This window comes from Nyctibius grandis, chromosome Z, assembly GCF_013368605.1.
Source record: "Nyctibius grandis isolate bNycGra1 chromosome Z, bNycGra1.pri, whole genome shotgun sequence".
In the NCBI taxonomy this organism is placed as follows: Eukaryota; Metazoa; Chordata; class Aves; order Nyctibiiformes; family Nyctibiidae; genus Nyctibius; species Nyctibius grandis.
The window spans coordinates 10,514,475-10,536,987 of NC_090695.1; the positions used below are offsets into that span (position 1 = coordinate 10,514,475).

The window sequence follows — 22,513 nt, forward strand, 5'->3', positions numbered from 1 at the left end:
GCTGAAATAAAATAAATTAACAGAAAGAAAATAAAAAGAAATTAACAACCAATGTCTGGCATTTATTTTAAAAAAGCTGCCAATTTCAGGGAGTTATGGGATTTTGCCAGTGAAGGTTATTTTCTTGCTAGGGAAAGAAAACTAACGACAAATCCATCTCCTCTGCTCTTGTATCTCCTCATTTTTCATGCTCTCTTCCTTGTTTTTCTTAATACCCCATTCTTGAAAAACTGGTAGATTTACTCACTGTCATCTGGCTGGGGCAGCCACAAGTTGCTCATTTGTCTCAACAGTGAAGTGAAGCAGAAACCTATTCAGTCCCAGCCTAAAGGGGAGCTGCACTGTGAAACGCCAGCTAAAACACGACAGGGCATAGTAACAACCAAGATGCAAGGGCATGGAGGAACTCTTCCACCCTGCTCCTTGTGAGAGCTGCCCGTTCCTTATTTAATTGCTTGCAACCCTCTCCTATGATTATCTAGAAAACACCTTTAAACCCCTAGGGCCTACTGCCAACAGGCCAGGCAGAAAACTCTCAAGACACAGACAAAACATGCTCCTTCCATTAAAAACAGACATGAGAATCGCCACCTCAGCAGATTTAGAGCCTTACCCGCAGTCAGCTCACGTCAAAGAGGCTCTTACTGTCACTGATTTGCACGAACTTTGGACCAAACCCACGGCCCCCAGACCTCTAATGGCATGGCCAAAGCAGGAGGGGGATGAGCTGAAAACTGCCCTGCTCCAGGAACACGGAGCACCTCTGGAACCAGATTTTCCCCCTCCAAACCTGTGTGGAATTTACTCCTGGCTCTATCCAACGTGCTCACGGATTCCTTCTGCAAGTTGGTAGTGGCCATTTTACCCTCTGTGGTTTTGGTTCCTGTATTACCTTTTAATATTGGTCTCAAAGGAGTGCAAACGATGTAGCTAAGGAGCAGCACTGTTCTGTACCAGAAGTGAGCTACCTACAGAATAATCATTTAGGGGAATTTTTCTTTATGTATGCTTTACACACATACTATTCACCTGTGTAATTTAGCTACCTCCCAAAGAAAAGGACAGAATCAGAGAATGCATTAATGTGTTCCTGCAGTTAAGGTGAAATCCACCTCCCCATGTTCATAATACATCTCTAACTCCAGATAAATGACCAATGCAAAGGATCTCTAGCACACCGCACTATGTAAGCATTGCTTGAATGCTGAAGGGATCTTAACCGTAAAAGGTGTAGCTGTAATTTAAAAATTAACCATTCTACTTTTTCAGGATTTCCTGCCTTCTAACAAACTACGTGGACATTCACGTGATTAGTTACAAAACCATGTTCAGAAATCATACTTCCAGTCACAGTGGTGAAAAACAGGAGATATCGAAGAAGTTACTCTTTTCAGCTGAACACACACAGAAATTAAAACATGCTTGTTTTAAATAGATTTTTCTAAGGACCCCATTGGTAGTCTGATGATAACCTGCTACACAGTTGTAATGAATGCTTACATTTTAAGTTAGCATTATGCAACCGTTGGGACATTTTAATTGCAGATAAACACCTAGTAACCAAAAAAAACCTTCAGTCCTTTCATTAGATATTAAGTTTTAAATGTCAATGAGCAAGTTTGTTTTTCAAGCAGGAACATATTTCAGTTTTCAGGATGACAGAGTCACTCATCTGAAAAAATCAGTTCCACTTGCTAAAATAAGCTAACTGGTTTAAATAAGTGCAGAGCTAGGACAAACAGGAAGGACATTTTTTGTTAAATATTTATCCTTGTACAATGTGCAATTGTTTTGGGTTCTGGATTTCTAACATTATCACCAAACCACAAAAATCACGGAAATATTTTATTTTCTGTACTAAAAAATCTCAAGATCACATCAGTTCTCATGCAAAACTCAAGAGAAAAATCACTGTATCACTGTTAAGGAAACTCACATGTTCAAACTGAATTTACCTGTACTACACTAGCTGGTGTGTAAATAGTAGGAAGGTGAGATGGTGAAACCTTTGACGGGGTAAAAAGCCATCTCATGAAAGGACCATCTGATATCTGCTTTGCAGCAGGTTAGCAAAGGTTACCCAGCAGACCGTTTGCTTTAAATACAGTCTTAAGGGTTTGACTAACAGGGATGATTTAGGACAGCCAAAAGTGGTGCTTAGCTCAAAAGTATGCTCGGAGCTGGGATTAGTCATCTAAGCTTCTTATTCAGTATTAGGCAGAAATTAGGCACATAAAACCAGGATTCATAAGCACCAGCACCCCGCCTCACCCTAGCCAGTGGAGGAGATGGAGAATGAGTGAGGGATGTGACCCCGTTACTCTCACACAGGCAGGTAATGAACTCCCGCTGCATGGAGATGCAGTCAAGTCTTTACAAAAACCCCATAGGGAGCCAGTCCTTTCAAATCCCCTGCCCCTTTCATCTAAAAGCCCCGGGGCTACGACTGCTGTGCTAGCATGAGAGCAATTCAGGATCAAATCCCTGCTTTGAGGGAGTCTGAACTCCACCCTTCCCCTGCCCTGTCTGCAGGGCATCCTGGGGTGCGCACACCCCGAGCTGAAACCCAGGTGCTGGGGGAGAGGGATGGCCTGCCAACACCTCGAGTACCTCTGGGCTGGGAGTAAATCATTTGCCAGAAGAGCCCACCTGAGGCTGAGGTTGCCATGACAAATGATTCTTTTATTAAATACCAGGGTAAATGGGCATGCGAACATGTAAACCTTAACAGCATGGAACTAATGCAAACCCTCAGGCTGCTATTAATCATGCTTCCATTCCAAATAATTTAAAAAATAATGACTTGTTTTTGTTATTTTCCTTCAGGTACTGGGTATCTGATGAAAGGTGTTCAGCTGGCTGATTAACCATCCCTTTGCGGCATACCTGCGAGGATCCCACTAGCACGGGAAAGGAGAGCTACAGCAGCTATCTCAGAAGACATTTATGTGTACCTGTCAGCAGACAGTAATGTTCCAGCTACACACCTGGAACGTGTTCTCCCACCCTCCAGCAGCAGCACGGTAGTTAACGACTCAAAATTTAAGGATTTACAGCCCCTCCAAAAGGCTAGAATCTCACTCTTTTAGCTTCTTGCTTCCTTATCGACCCTCTGATCCCTGAGATCCTTCTTGATTTTGTTTTCTAAGGTACTTTGTAGTCTGCAGCCTGGTGGGCTAACTGGATGCATTGTACAAACATGTGTCCCACCAAATGTAAACGTCCTCCTGCCTACTGAATGTGGCTTTGTTCCTGGCCCTGTGTGAAGGGCACCCAGAGCTCCTCACATACCCTCCTCCCATTGTCCCGTGCCCCTTTCTCATGCCCCTCTTATTCATTTGCTCTGGGGCATAGACAGTCCTTGCCTTTTCAATCCGCCTTGATATACTAGTTCTTCTTGAAATGGACTAAACCTTTTGATTTTTGCCTCAGGCTTTTCTTCCTAATGAAAAAAATATCTACTAAAGAGAGACGGAAAGTTGGGAGTATCCTCCTGTGGGCTCCTACGGCTCCTTGCGCGCACAAGAACACCGCTGCCTCTATTCACACAGGCCAACTACATTAACCCCTCCGCGCTAGAGGAATTGCTATATATCCACTGAAAAAAAATCAGAGCTGGCAGTGTGGTATGCTGATCTTCTCTCACAGCCCGGACGGAGCACACCCGAGCCCTGCTGCCTGCCTTTGCTCTACCTACACTCATACACCTGGATGACTTGACTCACCCACGGGGCCGGCGTGCCCTCCTGTTAAAAGATTTGTCCCTCTGGAGAGTGAGTCCTTCTCAGAGCTACTCAGGTTGCTTAATCTCCCAACACTCAGCTGTAAGAAACGGATGTGCCACTGTAGCAAGAGATCACAGGCTTGACGTGTTACTGGTTGCCACCTATACTGTTCTTTTGGGAAGACTCAACACCTGAATGTCAGAAAGTTAGACCTTGCCCTGCTGTCATTCAGGATCGCCTTCACCATATCAATACCTCAAATGAGTACAGGAAACCTTCCCTGAACCACCTCAGTGAGGAATCTGCCCCTGTGGAGGCAACAACTCTTCTGCCCTGGAGCTCTCAAACAAGGAATGTGCATTTCTGGCCTTGAAGAATTGTCCTACCTTTGTGTCCCTAAAGAAAATAAAACGTGTCTCCTTCCCCTCAACCCCTGCCACCCTCCTGATCAAACTCTACGATTAAACTGTTTGGCTCAGCCAGATTTCAAACGCTGAACTCTTAACTAAATCTAAGTTACCGCAACGTGAGGCTACCAGCACAGGTGAATCCTCCACAGCACCTGCAGTGCTGAGGTTGGAGCATCCCATCAGCCATCTAGCAAGCACACTACTCCCACGAGTAAACAGCTGCCAGCTACCTGCCCAGGACCCTGCTGCTGGCTGCAATGGCGTCATGCTACAGGACAGGCTCACCCAAACCTCCTGCTTCATGCCTTGTTGAGCTGAGGGTTTTTTTCCAGTTAAAAAGGAAACTTTCAACTGAGTGTTATTTTCATAAGCTACTCATGGAACAAGGCTCGTAGATGAAGGTATTAGCTGCTAGAAAGTCAGTTAGCAGAAGTCTTTCATTTTTTAAGTGTCATTTTGTGCAAAATGAGATATATAGTCTTTCCTTGCCTTCATTCAAACATCTCAGAGCCAAACCTGAGGACCATTTAATACCAGTACCAAAAATCCTATGAATTTACATAAAAACAAGACCTCAATGGGACAAATTAGCTTTTGGATCATTAGCAATGCAAATGGCATGGAGAGGCATTAAAAACAAAAACAGGCCATTAACTTTGCTGGAACACATGTTTTTCACACTTTATTAGTGGAAAATAAGGTGTATTTCTAGCAAGTACTTCAAAGGGAGAGTGCCTTGCCCATAAATGTCTTCGTGTCTGTTTAGTAAAGTGGAATGTGAATAACTGAAACCCAAGTAAAAACATGGGGCTCTGGAAAATATACAACACTTATATGAAGATCAACTCTAAACTTTTACATTCCCAAAGAGTTCAGATGTTACTATTTTCAGATATACCTACAGTTTTATACTATCTCCTCCATGGTTTAAGACAGCTTCAAAAATATGCTTAGACAGGCTAGAAAAACTAAACAGAAATCCACTGGAAGACAGAAGAATAATTTCTTTCTTTTACTGTCTTTTATGACATCTGTTAATGGCAAATAACATACTATTATGCTGTAGTTTTGCCTAAGACTCCACCATGGAAGACACTAGTCTTTCATATCACTGAGAAAGCATTAACTTCAGCAAAAAAAAAGTGCCTTCTGTATTCACCAAATTTAGCAGTCTAGAGTTCAACACTGCTCTTACAGAAACTGAAGAAATTCTCATTAATTCAAAGGGGTGAAGGGCTGGTCGCAAAAATCCTAAATACATTTAACTAATAGAATTCATCTTGTTAATAAGCTGGTATGTGAACCCGTTTTTTCCGGCTGCTGAGAGCTGCTTGTGGTTTGCTTTTATTCTTTCAAACACAATTAGCAAAGCACTCCAGCAGCTGAACAGACCTATTCATTTGAACAAATTATTCCCTGACAGGGTTTTTTTTTAAAAAAAAAAAAAATTCTCCCCAAAAGTCTCTCCCATCCTGGTGTAGTCAGGAGAGACACAAAAGCCTGCCTGTCATTAATCTTGCCTGCCTGTGCCTGAAAAAAGACAAGTGGAATGTACGCTGCTGAATACATTACATTTTCAGCGTCTCTCTCAGTGACATGACTGAATTGCTCGCTTCTCCCAACCCTTATCTTAGCTGGTGTACAATCCTAATTAAAAGGCTGACGTAAGGAATACACACGGGGAAGAGTCTGGCACGGATGTTATGGATGAGATGATAAACTTTATGAGCACAGCTACCTCCCACATAGCTTTTGTAGTTAACTGTTGGAGCTCGAACAGTTGCTCTTACGCAGATCGTTTCTCATTTCAGAGGGCTGAAAACGTTAAATAAAACAGACTTGCCCTTTCTAATAGGTAGTAGCATCTCGCTGATCTAATTAATCTACGTAGCTCATTCTTTCACCGAAAGAACTTTACAGGCAAATCAGGCTCCAGTTCCCTTACCCCACTGCTTATTTTCAGTGTGAAAAGTGCTGTGGATAGGATAAAACCCACGCACCCACCTCGTGAACAATGCTGTCGTGTAGTTAACACAGCAGAAATATTTGTTTAATTAGTTACATTTTCAGCTTTTAAATGAACAGAAAAAACAAGCCATGGGTGGTCTGTAACCTCAGAAGAGCAAATATCCTGGGCTGTAAAATCATCCCAGCTCAGAATACTGGGTTGGACATAAAAAAAGCATTTATTGAGTCCTAGGCCTGAGTCACGAACAGAAGGTGCATTAAGAGCTTCCAAACTGCAGCCTACCGCCAATTCATTAAGTGTTCGGCATTATTTAATAAAAATGGCTTATGCATATACTTTAACTGAAACGCTATTTATTCACAAACATTTTTAACTAGACTATCTGTTGGGAGCTGTTCACACACCAATTCAGAGACAGTTTCAAACTCTTCCTTCAAGCAAATGCATGCAATTCCCATTGCTGTCTGCCTCACCTAGGCCATAGGTCTGCAAGCAGAGCTTGTCCTGAATGCTGCAATTAAACCAAGGATGTCAATTGGTTTATAGAGACCAGGACACATTGCTGTGTCTTGGTAACATATTAACCCCGCAGAAGCGAGAAAACTGCCATAATTTGTGTAATAGCACTAAAGTGATTCTACTGTCCTTATGCCTGAACCCCAAATTCAGATTTTTGAAAAAAATCCTCTTTTTTGGCTATTTCACCAGAGAAGTCAGTCTCCAGGTAGGATACAAAATAAAATGGTCAGGCTTTTTACAGAACTAAAGGATGTTCCTTGAAAAAAAATCATAACACTGTTGCATGCTGAAATGAGGGCTGAGCAGATCCAATGCTTCAGTCCACAGTTCTTTGGGTTACGTTAACATGACTCTGAAAGTGGTGACCAAGCAAACTAAGATTTGCTAAGAGACTCAGGCAGCTGTTGCAATGGGATGTTGCAATGGGACATTGCAGACAGGGAACATGATCATTTTTAGCCCCATCCTGTGCAACTACTACCTACCCAAATACTTCCAAGATGCTTTCTCAGAAACTCTGTCACTCTTATTTTCTATGCTGTCTAGTTAAAAGGTGCTTAAGGAAGCTTTTTCCTTCACAAGAGAGATTCCTGGACGAGTCAGAGAAATTGCCTTTTCCACACTTTTCTGCCACCTCACAAGGCACAGGTTCTTCTGCCTTCCCCATTTCCACAGCATAACACCCACGCAGAAACAACAGCAATTTCTGACCTGGGAAAGACACACCCAGGACACGTTTTTCTCTTTTCTGTGTGATTTCACAGCTGGAGATGAAGATGGCCAACACTCTTTGACCTGTTACCCCTCCAAGGGCTGTATGTGTTCTCCATCTGGCAACTGGACAGCTGCTGGTTTAGGACTTCACCCTTTCTGTCTCCCTTATCTTTCCTTCTGTCATCTGCTTATTTTCCAATTTTATTATATTCTTTTTTGGTAGATAATAGTGCCTTTAGGATTAGTGCTGGCAAGAGGCCAGGATAAAATGGCAGCACTAATGACTTTTGTTCGAGTTAGGGTCACTGGGAGATAATTTAGATCATGGACCTGGGGTCCCATTTTCCCATGACACTGGAAAAATCCACATAGAGAAGCAGAAACACTGAACGCTTCAAATCCAGGCCTCCCTGAATTCATCCTCTTGGGACACAGCTTGCAGAAAAGGATGAGGATTGTATTTCAACACCGGTGGATAGGACTTGAGATGGACTGTACCACCAACTATCTCTCCCCAGAGTTTTTGTTTTCAGAAGCAGAATCCAGCTGAGAAAAATCCATCTCTGTCACTTCCCACCCACTCAGCTGAAGGACCTCTCCCTCCCAAGCTTCCTTTGGAGGACACAGCCTTGCTTAGCACACACCCAGGCCAAAATTGACACTTTCTTACCATGCTGCCAAAAGAAGCACTGTTAATGAGATGCCCACTACCCACACACCTTTCAGAGCAGAAGGAATTGACCCTCAGTTTGGCGTTTTATTTTTTCCCATTAGTTTTTGAAATGGATATTTTTCTTAAGCCTGAAGGTTGCCCCGAATTGTTTCTCCTCTGAACACGGCAGCAGAACAATCAGCTAAGGGAATACGAAGCATCTCCTTCCCACTGTCTGAAGTGGAGAAATGTAAAATTAATCCTAAATAATGAAAAGCAAACCAGATGATAGTTAAAATTCACACACTGTTAATGAAGTAACACAGCTAATGTTTTTTGCCATGCTCAACCCAAGGCTACCCCTCTTAAATAAGTTTTATTTTCCCATTGGGTTAGGAGGCTATGAGAAAGCAGGTAGGGGAGGCTCTGCTGAGATCTATGTAAGTTAAGCATCCATGTAACACCAGGACACTCTGCATTTGAAACCAAACCTCCTTCCCCATAGCCATGATCTGTAGCTCCTCCACAGGGAGCCCCAGATCCCTATGGCCTCCACCACAAGCTTCCCGTGAGTCAAGGACTGATGCTTCAGGTGGCAGGAAGCTGCAGTAGGTGTACATAGATCACGAGTCCTCCCTCTGCCCCGACAAGAAGAGATTGGGAAGGGTGCACAAAGCCAGGTGGGAAAGGAACAGTGGGAAGAGGAGTAGAAGAGGTGGCAGCAGTAGCAGGAAGGGCCCCATGCCACTGCTTGGCCCTAGCAAAGGCTGGCGTTTTTGGGTGAGGGAATGCTTGGAGGAAGATGAAAAACTCTGGATCACAGGTGTGAATGGGATACAGGGAGAGGCAGCCCTTGGGGCCACGCAGAAGAAGGTGAAGGACAAGGTGGGAGGGAGCCAGGCACCCGCGCAGCTGCCCTGGGACAGCCAGGAACACTGCCAGAATGGATGGCCGATTGCACAAGCAACCACGGAGTGAGGAAAGAGAAAAGATGACTTCGGGCAGTGGGTATGCAGCTGTGCAAGGAGGCAGCCTAACAAACACATTAGCCTGCAAATTCTACTCCCTGCTGGCACAGGGTGATTTCCTCTCTCATGGATCCACTTTTGCTTGACCATAACAGGGCTTGCATCTATCCAGCGCCTCTCAATGCTGAACTTGCACAGGGTTTGCAGTGGGTTCTCACCCTAAAGATCAGCAAAGCATCCCCTTGCCTGTCTCCAAACCACCCACAGCCAGCATCCTGAGCTCTCGGCAGTTTAGCACTTTTCTCATCTGGGGAAATGTCACGCTGTCCAGACTAGAAAAGACACAAAACTGGGGATGACTGGATCTTTAATACTCAAAATCACATTTCTCACCAGCCACAATCAAGAGCACATAGCAGATTTTCAAGGTACATAGCATGCTAAATGACACCTGCAAAAGGGCACATAGAGGGAAAAGGGAGGAACAGCATAAATCACAGTCCCATGCCGCCCTCAAAACTCATTCATCAGGTTCATCAGAGAACAGCACCTTGAACTTGGCAGTTGGGTTTTCTCCATTAACCTAAGGCAAAGAATGCCAACAAAAGGCTATTTCTGCCTGCCTAGACTTTGAAAGTTTCACAGGAAAAATATAAGCCACGGATGTGATTCAAAATTAGCATTTTAAGTAAAATATTTAAATAAAATATACTCAAGTTCTAAGAAGCACAGGTTTTCTTAAGATAGCTGAGGTAGGCAATAAACTGCAGGAAAGGTCATTTATTAACAGAACATTGAAGTTCGTCAGTGTGTGCTTCGAATTAAAGATGACGCCTCCACCTGTGAGGGACACAATGCTTAAAGCAAAGAGATGAGGCAGGTGCCTAAGTGGGAGCTGGCAAATGACGGGTTTCGGTGGCTTCCTTGAGTTTCAGGCATAAATTCCTAGCTCTCATTTCCTACAGCTAAAGACTGACCAAACTCTCTTCAAACCTCTTTTCTTTATGAGTGCATTTGGAAAGTTTACTCCCCATCACGGGGAAGGCTGACTGTCTGGGAAGTACTTGTATCAGCATGCAGAAATCCCTATAGGTATGTGCTATACATTCTTGCTTTCACAGAAGACTTTTCTAAGAAAATGCCCAACGAACTAGCTTAGCAGTAGCTCAAAAGCCATTTTCAGATGCACCTTCCTCCTACGTTTGGAGAGATTAAAAAAAGATATACTTCACGACATCCATCTCTGGAGGACAGTGGCACTCCCCTAGGCTTAAAAGAACTCACAAGGACTATACTGATGTTTTAGACAGTTTAAAATAAACAACAGCTACACTGTAAATATGCTTAGTTGGGAAATAAGACCACTTTTCTCATTCACATCAAGAAAAACTTAAATCAGATGCAATGCAGAATGTAACTTTCTGAGACCTGATTCTACCAAAAAAAAAAATTATTGGGAGAAAAAAAAAAAGAATAATATAGTTCTTTGCGTGTTAAAAAAAAGACAAGTGATTAATGAGGGAGGGAGGGAGGGAGAGAGACCTGGCAATCTGCCTTTCCCCAACCTTCCTGCTGATAAACAAGGGGACGAGCACAGGACAATTGGTCATGGATGGTGGTGCACAGATCTAGTGCACCTAGACCAAGTCTATTCTCGCTATTTGCATTATTCATTAAAAAAAGAAAAAAAAAGAAAAGAGATTATATAGGCAACAGTGGGATTTTACAACTGAACCCAGGTGATTCTGTCTTGATAAGGTCTCATTGCTACTTTTGCTTTAATTAGGAGCATGTTTTGAAGATGCTGAGACCTGAAGCCTGTCATCAAGTACTTACGTAGTCATCCTCATGTAGACCTTGCTTCTGAACAGAACTTTTCACCTCCAGGGAAAATTTCTCAAACTCAGGCTTCACGGTCCTCAGCAGAGTGATGGTTTGGAGGTATGAATATGCCTTCTTGGCTTCAAGGTCATGTTTGTCTCCTCTTCTCCAAGAGCCATTTCCTAAGGGGAAAACATGCATATTTCCAACTCCAAATTAGGTACCATTACAGGATTGCCTTCCTTTTTCCACCCAGAAGTCCCCTCTCCTGCAGTTTGGGGAGATGTACAAGGGAGAACTGAACCTGCTCCAAGACGTGCAGGGAACTGGGCAGGGAGGAACGGCTGGCGGGAAGTAAATGTGCAAACAGAAGGACAACTTTACTCCCATGCTGTGCTTGCTTATTTTTAAAGGGTGGGATGAAGCCTAAGCGTGAGAAGACATCTCAGAGCAAAAAACACATGACAGATCTCAAACACAGAGATATTTAAGTTAGAACAAGAGAGTGAGGATTTGACCACAAATTTTTGGTTACCCATCACTCCACCAGTGACATTCTTGGACAGTAAGAAAGGTACAGTAGAGTAAATAGCATGATCATCACCCCCAATGGGAGGCAGATGGTGCAGCTACTTCTCCCACAGCTCTCCCACCGAGGTCAAGGAGAAAACCATGTGTGCAGTTGCTGCCAGACCAGCTCTGCTCTTACTGGAAAAGAAACACCTAGAAATAAAATGGAATCCTGTGCCTATGTGCTATTTACATGTGTTTCGTGTCACTGCAGGGGAACAACTTAACTCAGACCACCAGTAAAGTAACCGTATTTTTAAAAAGCAGGATAGCTGACTGGTTCTTAATTAGCAGAGGAGTCCTTCTGCCTAACAGGGCCTGACCTTAGCAGGTCCTGAGACTCTGATCCAAAGCTTCACAAGATCAGTGGAAAGGTTCACACTGCCCTGGACCAGGTTTTGTGCTATTCTACGTAAATTATAAATAAAAGACACCTAGAGGGCACAGTGGTAGCCCTAAGCAGCGTGCCATTAAATGCTTGCAAATAATGAAAAGCTAGACAGCAATTTTATTTTCCGAACAACAGCAACAAACCTCATCATGGCTAAACGAGTCAAGACGAAGACTAACGCTAAGCTCCCAAGGGCAACCTGGAGGCACACGGGACCTTGAGATGAGAGAGGATGTGTCTGTTTTTCTTGGGTCGAAGACCATGGTGTCATTTGGGCCAAGAGAGGTTTGGGAGTGGAGATGCTAACAGAGATGGAGTCCAGGCATCAAACCCATGGTGCTCCTTGCACAGCACTGCCAGCTCATCACACGCCTGCAAGAGCACATTCATGGACAGAGCACCTCGGTCCCCCTGAAGCAGGTGAATACAGAGACTGCATTTTGTCCTCTCAGCACCCTGGCACTGCTGCTGGGACTTTTTTTTTTTACCTTCTTTTTTTTTTGACAATAAATGTAATTGGAGAATTGCTCTGCTTCCTCAGAGAGAACAGGGGAAGGAACAAAGGACCTGCACTTCTCCAGAGGACAAGTCTTTCCTCCTGCTGCTTTTGGCTCTGGGGCAGCTCCTGTCACTGCCAGCACAGGGCTGGAAGCACAGGACCATCTGAGTCCTTTTACCTCTCTTTTCCACCCCAGGAAAGCCTTATTTACCTCAGCTTGGCACCAGCTGGACTGTAATCTTTATAAATACCATGAACCTTGCTAATTCTTAATTTCTGTTCTTTTTTTTTTTTTGGAAGTGATTTCATTCTGTTAGGAAGAAGCTCTAGACACATCTACCTTGGTTTAGGGATTTCTTTCCCAATACAAAGTTTAACCAGTCAAAACTACTTATGCCAGGACCCTATTCATCAGACCTGATGGAAACACTGAAGAGCAACTAACATCCCACCGTCAGGTTTTGCCTTCAGAGGTAGCACTCCTCCCTTCAGTGCCTGCACGCTGTCCTTGCTACTGCTTTCGAAAAGAAAGAAATGCACATCTGGCAGTCGTAAACTAGCAGGTCTTGTTAGCTTCCCCACCACAGGGTACGAGCCCTGCCGGAGACTCGAAGCTGAAAAGCCTCTGCCCCAGCGGGGTACCTGCATTTCCGAGGTGCAGTATTTAAGTACGGCAGAGACTACAGCATGGAGGGCTTCGCTACAGCTTTGCATTTACAAATGGAGCTGACTAAAGAGAGTGAGATTATAGACAAAAAAAAAAAATGGTAGTGCTGGTAGAATGTGAATAAGTTTCTGTCCTAGACACTATACATATTTATTTTCAAAGATCCTGACACTGGGAGCAGGGAAGGTACACTTGCATAACAGCGTTCCTAGAATAATTTACATATTTAAATTCCTCCACGGATTATTTTGTGGGAGGTCGTCTTGCCACAGTACTTATGTGCAATTATTGCAGCCTTGGCATTTAATCCGCCTGCTCTTCTGAAAAATTAAAAATATTCAGAACAGAGGGCAACAACAAACTGCAATACGGTCATCTGAACTTAAAGGCAAAGCGCCAATTGGCCAATCACACCCATTCTTAGATTTTGTACCTTTTATAAGGTACAAAATCTAGTCTCTCCAGGCACTGGGAGCAAGGAATTTTGGGGGAATTTCTCTACATTCCTCTTTTACGCTTGCTTTCCATGTGTGATGACTATCTGCACAAAAGTCCAACTTCCGATGCACAGTCATTTCACTCTTCATGGGAAACACATCCATAAAAGAAACAGAAAAATTGGTTTAAAATAATTATTACTTAGAAATGTCAGGAATTGCCACATTCTAACTACACTACATCAGAAGACAGACAGTTTTCATTAATCCCTTGGAAAATCTACAAGACTGGACTACCTGCGATGCAAAGGAGGATTCTGCTGAGACTCTCACACAACCGCACAGGTATGGCCCCCATCACAGTGCTGCATGGAGGTCCCGTGCCAGCATGGCACAGCACTGGCCTGTACATGGCTGAACAACATGCCGTCTACTGGGGGCTCCATCACTGGGGATACCCACCCCCAGCAGCTGTGATGCCGGGGTCCCTCCCAGGGCAGGGCGCTGAGCCTGGGGAATGCAACACGGCCTCCTGCAACCGCCACTACCTCCTAGCAAATACCATCCTGGAAGGCAAAAGCATCACAAAATGCAGCGGCCCACCTCCTGCAGCCGCTGCTCTTATGAGAGCATTCCCTGCTCAAGGAGAACTTTGGGTACCACCTGCCCCAGCCAGGTTCAGTGCTTCCCAGGTAGTCACCCTGTGCTCATTTCAGCCAAGGCAAGGAAACCATCAGTTGCAGGGGATGATTCCTCTGAGCCATCGTGGACCCCTAAGGATGAGGAGAATCACTGTCTAGGGGTGCCTGCTCCTCTCCTGTGACTCCAAAGGGAGCCCAGGTCACATGCAGACTTGTACCCATGGCCAGATGAATCACTTCTGATGCATTCCTACTCAGTGAGATGAAATGCAGCAGTAGTGCAGCGGTAATGCCGGCAGCCAGAGGCATTATTTGATAAGTGGTTTCTAGTAAAGTCAAGCCTGCAAAGCCCCCAGGGTCTACAGAAGGGCCAAAACTTCAGGATTTTGTGACTACTGATATGGGTAGTCCTCCAGCTTTTTCCCTGGTCCTGATTAAGGCTGCAATGCCAAATGGTTTTGCTTATGCCTCAAGGGATGAAGTCACTCCAAATTCAACTCAACAAAAAGAAAACCTTGATTTGAACCATTGGCTTTGATTTTGTTTTGCAACTTTATCTTTTAGTTATTTAAGTGATTTCTTTATTACCTGGCAGAACTTGGCACTTCTTAGTTAACCTAGAAGACACATGTAGTGGTATCTGTATCTCCAAATTTAAACAGATGCATACATTCATTATAGAGCTTTCCAACAAACAGCACTGTTTATTGTAAAAATAATCTCAAAGGTGGTAGATGGATAACAAGAATTCTATGCAAAAGAATTTAACTTAAAATTAACTGATTTATTAAACAAAATACACCATCCTTGTGACTTCAATTGTTCCTGTTTGTCGGGTTTTTGAGGCTTGAAAGAAAAAAACGCAAGTTTTTCTTCTTTCTCAACTCCCACTTTGTTTTCAATTTTAAATGAATTTGTTATTGTAATGGATTAGTTGAAGGCAGCCTGCAGGGGGGAAATTATTTTCTCTGCACCTGCAAAAGAGGCTGCTTCTTTCAAAAGCCACGTTGACAGTTCAACAAAACCTAGTTCCCCGGTAGGAATAAGCCCCAGCTTCAGCCATCTGACGTTGTTTAGATCTCAGCAAATGCATCGCTCCAGTATCACTTTGAATTTAACTGAGACAGCTGTAGCAATTAGAGCAGGTTCAGTCCCTCACGTGTGCTGCCATAATATCAAATGTAACTGAATGTAGGCATATTTCAAAAAACAAATCTACTTAATTTACAATTTAAAGTCATACTTTAATTTGACAAACCTGATCCTTTTTACTTAGGGGTGAAATCAGTCACTTTTATCAACCCTACTCTAGTACATTTGGACTGTCCATTTCCCACTCAGTGCTTTCCCTTCAATACAACACTGCTGAATATTTTTGCAGATGCAGGTTGTGATCAAAAGCTGAAACAAATTAGATGTGTGGATCCCCAGGCACAGAGATGACTTCTGGAGACCTAGGCCCTGCAGCTGCCTCTACTCCAGCTGTTACTAGTGCCTCCTTCCAGCCATCCGCATGTACAACAGCCCACCAGGGAGCTAGGAACACCCCTGCCCTGAGATGTGCCAGTCGCAAGGCTGGGGATGGTGCAAGCAACCCAGAGCAGAGCACAAACACTGCAGTGTGGGGTACCTACACTTGGCTGCTATAACCAATGTCTCTGCATGGTGTTGCTTCCCCTAGAAGTAACCAAATAAATAACACCTATAGCGTATTTGGCATCTTGTGATCTGCAACTATAGCCACGAGGTCAGTTTTATTTCCTGCAATACCATAGCCCAAGTGGAAGGCAACTGCAACAACAGGGAGAGACAGTAGTGTATTCTGGGACTCAGTGTGGTGTATTTTGACGCTAACAAATCTGAAAATATCACCAGGCTTTGCAACATACTTGGGCACGAAAAGCATTACCATATGATGAGCTGTTGAAGAGTTCAATATTGAAGAAAGCGTAGTCCCCATTGGTCATTCCTTGCCGATGAGCAGCCAACATGATGTTCCTGATTGTGTCACCGCTGGCACACATGATTACAACTGGGGGAAGAAAATGGAAAACACAGATAAGAAGCAGTTTAAGAATTCAGGGAACAGCCTGTGAAGTGTGAACGCTGCCAAAGACAGTGACTCCAGCTGTCCTCCCAGTGTCGTAACAAATATCACAATGCAGATGGCAAACAAATCTGATTTCTCAAATATCTGACAGAAGACAGGTACCAAATACAGAGAGGTTTCCTACTCCCTTGTCTCCTCTGAAAATAATTAAATAGATACTGCGGTGGTCTAGGTTTTTTTACCCCTGCAACGTGCGATAAGTTCTGGCTTCAAATTTCTTCCACTGCATATATTTGTAGAGTTGATTGCAACCATAAACCCCTGTTGTTACTTCTAAGTGGACATAAGACAATCTGAAGATGAAGAAATAAGGTGATACAATGACATTACCATTTTAATTTCCATTCCACTGAACAGTTTGGTGTAGTGTCATCTCACCTACACCTCATCTTGCCTACACCTGTCTAAAATTTAGGTATCTGGTCTAGAACTTGTTGCCTCTCTACAGCTAACAGGAAGCAGCACCTCTGCACCTCATTCACACCATGCCAAGACAGCTGTCTAGGACAGTGCTACAAGTCTCTCCAGGTTGTGATTTTCTCTCCAGAGACTATACAATGAGCCTAGGCAACGACCTTTGATGGGAATCTTAATGTTCAGAAATTGTAAAAGCAAGCACCACTTTTGAAGCATGAAGATTAAAGGTGGTTACAAGGTTAAATGCCACAGAGCTTCATTTATCATGGACCAAGAGCTAAGCAGGAGCTCAGCTGCTACAACGGGACCTACAAGCCCGCAGGTATGCTCCATGCCGGCACCATGATCCATGCTGTGACAACTGTGGTTGAGAGATCTCTTCCCCAACCTGGTGGGTGGGGGGAACTGCTCCCCTTGCTACTCCTTCCCTCTGCAAAGGGAAAGCAGGAACTCAGCTGAGGCCTTCAGCAATGGGGAGACACTGCCCATACTGAGCACATTATACTATAAACTTTTATATAAGTTGACAAGACTCTGGGTATGAAGCTACTGACATCAGAGGGAGCAGAAAAGTATTGTACCAATGCGTGCTTCGGGGCTATATCCTACAGCAAAGTCATAAGAGATCCTGTTGGGACGATGATTCAAAACCAACTGCACGCACATTTCCAAGAACGCCGTCACGCATGGCAGGGCTCAAAAGCTACAATAATGTACGCAAATATTTTCACCCTAACAATAAAACTGAATCAAAACCACATTCAGCTTTTCTGGGTAGAAGCGTTTGCTATTATAAGAAATGAAAAGGCCAAACAGGACAAATCTTTTCGCACACAATGAATCTTCTCCCATCGTTTTTCTGGTTGGATGCCATCATAGGCATAAAGCTCCAGATGCACTGCTGGGGTGAGTCACGTTCAGTACATCCCCACGCTTCAGGAGAGTTATACCATGCATAGCTCTGTCCTACTGATTATAGCAGAGTAATATAATAATTTCCAGAGCAACAGAGCAAGACACATTTCATGACCATTGTGAAGCATATTAGCATGCAGGAAAAGAAATAAAAAAAATTTTCTTACAATAAAATTTGGATCAAATCTTTTCCAGATGCACATCAGGAATGAATTTGTCTCACTGTTCCTAATTTCACTATAGGTGAGAGATTTCCTTTTGAAACGTTTCCTTGCTGCCCTCCCAATTCTCCCTTGACTTCGCCTTTGTAATTCACATCTATCATAAAACTGTAATCTGTACATGGAATCAAAGAGACTCCCACAACACCAGTAAAAGACCTTGAGCAAAAGGAATAAAAAAAAGAGTGGGGGAAAAAATCCTACTTTAAAATACATTAAATCATATTTTGTAAGCCTCTAAAGGAATGTAAGGGAAGTAATATTAACTATTTGGATGTGGTTTTTAACCCAGCAGGAGAGCAAAGATTACATATTTCAGGATTTTGAAGCAAATAAGTTATGGGCATGTCTCTCGCAATCTTCCAAAAATGTAAATTACGTGTATTTAATCTGCATCTGTACCTTACTATTGTGTGCATACAAATGTGTACGTGCAAACACATACAGAATGTTCTCCCTCCAGTATAACACACACAGACCACACTAATTCTAATACTAATATTCTGAATTTATTGACTAGGATTATTGACTCATCCTGCAAATACTTTAGAGTTTAATTCCAGCTAAAGGAGAAAGCATTCCCTTTGCTACGCGCATCCCTTGGACTACGTGCTTATGCAGAACGTATTTAAGCACAGTCCTGGGTTTGTGACCATTATGGTAAACCTGAGCCCACAGCATCAAGTCTGCAGCGTGGCTCACCGAGCCCACGAGGGAGCTTGAACTACTAATGAAATTCATTAAAGTGGTTAACTTTTGTCTTCATATTTTTCACCATGATTTTGTTGTGGCTCCAGGACTTGAGTCTTTTGAAGTGGCTCCAGGGACTGAACACGCAGCCGCTGGCAAACATGGGTGCATGGCTGAGCGTGCCCCTGCGTCCCGGACCCCTGAGGGCTCAGTGCAAACCCACCGCCAGTGGCAACCTAACCCATGGGGCCAGCCCCTGCCTTGGGTCCCCCTGGGCCAGCTGATGGGGCAGCTTCTTTCTCAGCCCCGGGAGGGTTTTGAGCATGTATCCTGGTCTGCTTGAAAGCGCACTCCCACTCAGAGCAGCTTAAGGAAGCCCAACCACTCAGGTGGGATCACCAGCTGCAGCAACCTCTGAGAACAGAGAAGGTGCAGGGTCAGAGCACAGGACCATGTGCAGGTATGCACACCATGGCAGGTGTGACATAGGAGCCCTTAAAAACTGGTGAGAAAGCCAACCAACCAAAAATGTTTCTAGAAAGTGCTTTGGACAGTGCCCTGTTGCCCACAAGCCCTGCTGCCCTGTAGGAGGGACCTCCAGGGAGTCCCCAGAGAAATGAAGACCTCATCTAAGGCACATGGTGCAACCTTCACATGATACATGACTTCTGAAATATTGTGACAACCTGAAAGATGCCATGAGCAGCAGGACCACTCCTCAGACCCATCGGAACGTGCCAGGTAAGTCCTGCTGTCAGTCTTTAAAGTCAGACGTGCACAAGTGGAAGCTGAAGGGCCCCACTTGCCGCGTTTTGCAGCAGCAGCACGAGCCAGAGGACAAATGAAGAGGCGAGTCAGAGGGAGGGGACCCCACAGGGCACAAGGCAGGGAAAGAAGTAAGGCAGAGGGCTGCTTTTGTTCAGTCATTTGCAGGTCACAGAACGATGCAAGACCAAAGGTCTCAGCTCAGGAAAGCGTTTAAGCCCAGATTGAAAGCAAGACTGCCAGCATGGTCTGAAGAGCAGAGTTTGCCTTTAGCCATCAGTCACGTTCCCGCAGCACAGCCACAGCTCCCTTTGGCTAACGGCGAACACTCGGCTTTTCCTGCCAAAAGCACGCTGTTACGCTCTCGGCATCAGGAGCCAAACACACACACACAAGTTAGGCTGATTAAAAAAGAAAAGCATCTTTCCCCACGTAGCAGTTTCCTCTAGCACTTACACATTTCTTTCTCTTCATTCAGTAGACTTCCCCAAACGGTACTTACTAGGAAAGCTCTATTTTAAGCACCTGCTCCGGTGAAGAGAGAATTAAGAGCTGTTAGACCTCAGTTATCTCACACACGCTCCTGCACACATTAAAGATTTCTCAGCAGCGCAACGACGCCAGCAGTGCAAGGCTGCTCCGTCTGCAGCCTATGGCACCATGACACCAGCCGTGCCGGTCATGCATGGCATGATCTTTATTGGTCCAATTTTGATGCTGTTGTAACATTCTACAAGCAAGGGTGTAAAAATTGTACAAACCACTTTGTACATCTACGTCTCTTTTGGAAAACAGCTAAGGACTATCTTTAATGAACTCGCTGTCCACTCCTGGAATACACCTTTTCTTTTTTCCCAGCAATAACTTACTGGGGAAGCCTATGGCTGGTAAAAGCCTCTAACAGAAAATGGCTTTTTGACAAGCTCATGTATCCACCCATTGCCCTGCGAGATCTCACTTTAAAACACATCTAACTACGAATCTGCACGTCACAAAACACTTTGAGCATTTTACTACTTCATGATGCAAAGCCAGTTCATCCAGCCCAGGGGTGACTTTTCAAGATGTTTTACAAGCCATTTATCTCCATGGTGTTTTGCTAACAGTTGGAGGCAATATTACTGCACATGCTCACAGGTTTCGCATCCACACATCCCCCGAAATGACTGCTTCCCCTAAACACATTTGTTATTTATAAAGTACTCAACAGGGCTTCCAATGGCAACAGTGGGGAAAAGGATCCCTGTGGCAAGACACAGCAGGGCGAAAAAAAAACATCTTCGCTTAGACTTTGAACTTACAGAGAGTCACTTCAGAAATCTCAGAGAATAAGCAACAGATTTGCTGCTCCGCAGATGTGGACAATTTTGGGTAGTCCGGACCACCGGCAAAAAGCTCATTTCATACTATGCCACAAAACCCTCCTAGCACGGTCCCCAGGGGCAAGCCTCCCTCCCTGCCGCGGGACGCAAAGCTCTAATGAGCTTCTGTGGGCACAGCTTTCGCTCGGGGGAGCTGGTCCCCATCCATCGGGGGATGCCTCACGCGGGGATGTCGGCACACCACCACAGCGGGCTTCCCCATGGGCGAGGACGTTATGTGGCCCCCCCTCTCCCGCAGGACCTTCCCTCCCCAGTGCTCCCACTGCCCCAATGCCCCGTCCCTGACCCCAGCCACCACCGAATGCCTTCGAGGAGCCAAGCCGAGTGCCCCGCCACCACTCACCCCGCTCGCCGTTCTGGAGGGCGCGAACTACGTCGTCGAGGTCGAGGTGTCGGCTGCTCTCGTCGAAGCTGTGCACGGCCATGTGGAAGGCCTCCTCCTGGAAGACCACATGGACGCCCTCCATGGCGAAGTAGCAGCTGCGCTCAGGGTTGCTGTCGCTGTAGAGCAGCGTGGCCCGGCTCCACTGGTGGTGGCGGAAGAGGGCCAGCAGCATCTCGCCCATCTTGGCGTAGGCGGGCGCGACGCGGGTGAGGTGCGAGTACTCGCCGCCCTTGGCGCCGAAGCCGGCGGCCAGCGCCCCCGCCGACAGCATGGGGACGTCCCAATGCGCCGCGAGCCGCGCCACCGGCGCCGCCGCGTACTCGCAGACGGGCCCCAGCAGCAGGTCGGGGCGGCGGCGCTGCAGGGCCACCATGTCCACCAGGCTGAAGAGGGCGCGGTTGCCGCAGGCCGAGTCCTCGTAGGTGAGCTGGAAGGCGTAGCCGGGCGGCAAGCCCCCGCCGCTCTCCCGCAGGCTCCGCACCGCGTACTCGATGGCCGGCCGCACCCGCCCCAGCGAGAAAAGGTAGGCGTCGTCCTGCGGCAGCAGCACCAGCACCCGGATCAGCTTCTCCTCCTCCTCCGGCGCCGCCGCCGCCTCCGCGCCCGCGGGGCCGCCGCCCAGCGCCGCCCGCGCCGCCAGCACGCAGCAGAGGCTGCCGAGCAGCCAGGGCGGCATCGCGCCCGCCCCCCCCGAGACGCCCGAGCTCCGGCAAACTTTTCGCCCCCACTTCCCCGCCCGCCTCGAAATTGTTCGGTCGTGCTTTATTTCTCAGGTGTTTGGCGGATTCACAACCTGCCCCAGCCTGCGGGTTACGGACGGAGCATCTCGGCTTTGCTTTTCTTGTTTTCTTATAGATAAAATGATGATGATTATTATTTCTTGCCTGTCCCCCCGCCCGCCCCCCCCGCCGGTTCCCCCCGCGGGGCTGCTGGGCTGCGCCCTCCCCGCTTAAGTAGCGCGGGTGCGGCGGCGGCTCTCCGCACGCCCGGCGCGGCGCGGCCGGGTTTGTGCGCAGGGAGGAGCCGGCCCGGGCGCTCCCGCCCGCCCCCTCCGGCGGCCCCCCCGCGCCCGCACACCTCTCCCGCCGGCCGGGGCTGCGGGCGGGCTGCGGGCGTGGGGCTCCCCCCGCGAAACGGCGGGGCGGGGGGTGTCTTTATCACATATGTGACACTTCGGTACGTATATTCATGTGCTGTCCTGCTCGGCTGCTGCCCTCCCTGCCGAGCGTGTCCCTCGAGGATCCCATTGCACTTTCATTTTTTTAGAGTATTTTTTTGGGTCGCCTCAGCACGGTTAAGCTGCACTTTACTGGATATGGGAAGCATCTGAGCCCTGCCCCGAGGGCTCTGGCGTCGGTGCTCGACCCTTTGGGGAAGGGGGTGTTGCGGCATGAGCACTGGGGGATGCAGGCAGCACCCTGAAGAGTGCTGCGGCAGGGTACAAGCAGGGCTGCCCGGCTTCCTTCTCCTCACCCACAAAGGTGCCCGTGCTCAGAGACAGCATAACCCTATGGGGAAGCCGGCACTGGATCCCTGACCCTTGCCTGTATCCCTCGGGGGTCTTTCTGAGACCCCCGTGTTTTCTGTCACTTCCCACTCACTGCGTCTCAGAGAGACAATTATATGCTGCAAGCAGCAGAGGTTT

The 22,513-nt window shown here is 46.2% G+C and overlaps 1 protein-coding gene across 1 annotated transcript in view; it reads right to left on the bottom strand.

Annotated features, from left to right (window-relative positions):
- Window positions 1-21,544, bottom strand: part of NPR3 (natriuretic peptide receptor 3) — a 40,806-nt gene extending 19,262 nt beyond the window's left edge. The window contains exons 1-3 of the mRNA XM_068422052.1: window positions 20,827-21,544; window positions 15,893-16,015; window positions 10,794-10,960 (exon numbers count right to left, since the gene is read on the bottom strand). Of these exons, the coding sequence (XP_068278153.1) occupies window positions 10,794-10,960; window positions 15,893-16,015; window positions 20,827-21,544 (1,008 nt within the window). The remainder of the gene's footprint in view (window positions 1-10,793; window positions 10,961-15,892; window positions 16,016-20,826) is intronic.
- Between the last annotated feature and the right edge of the window lie 969 nt (window positions 21,545-22,513).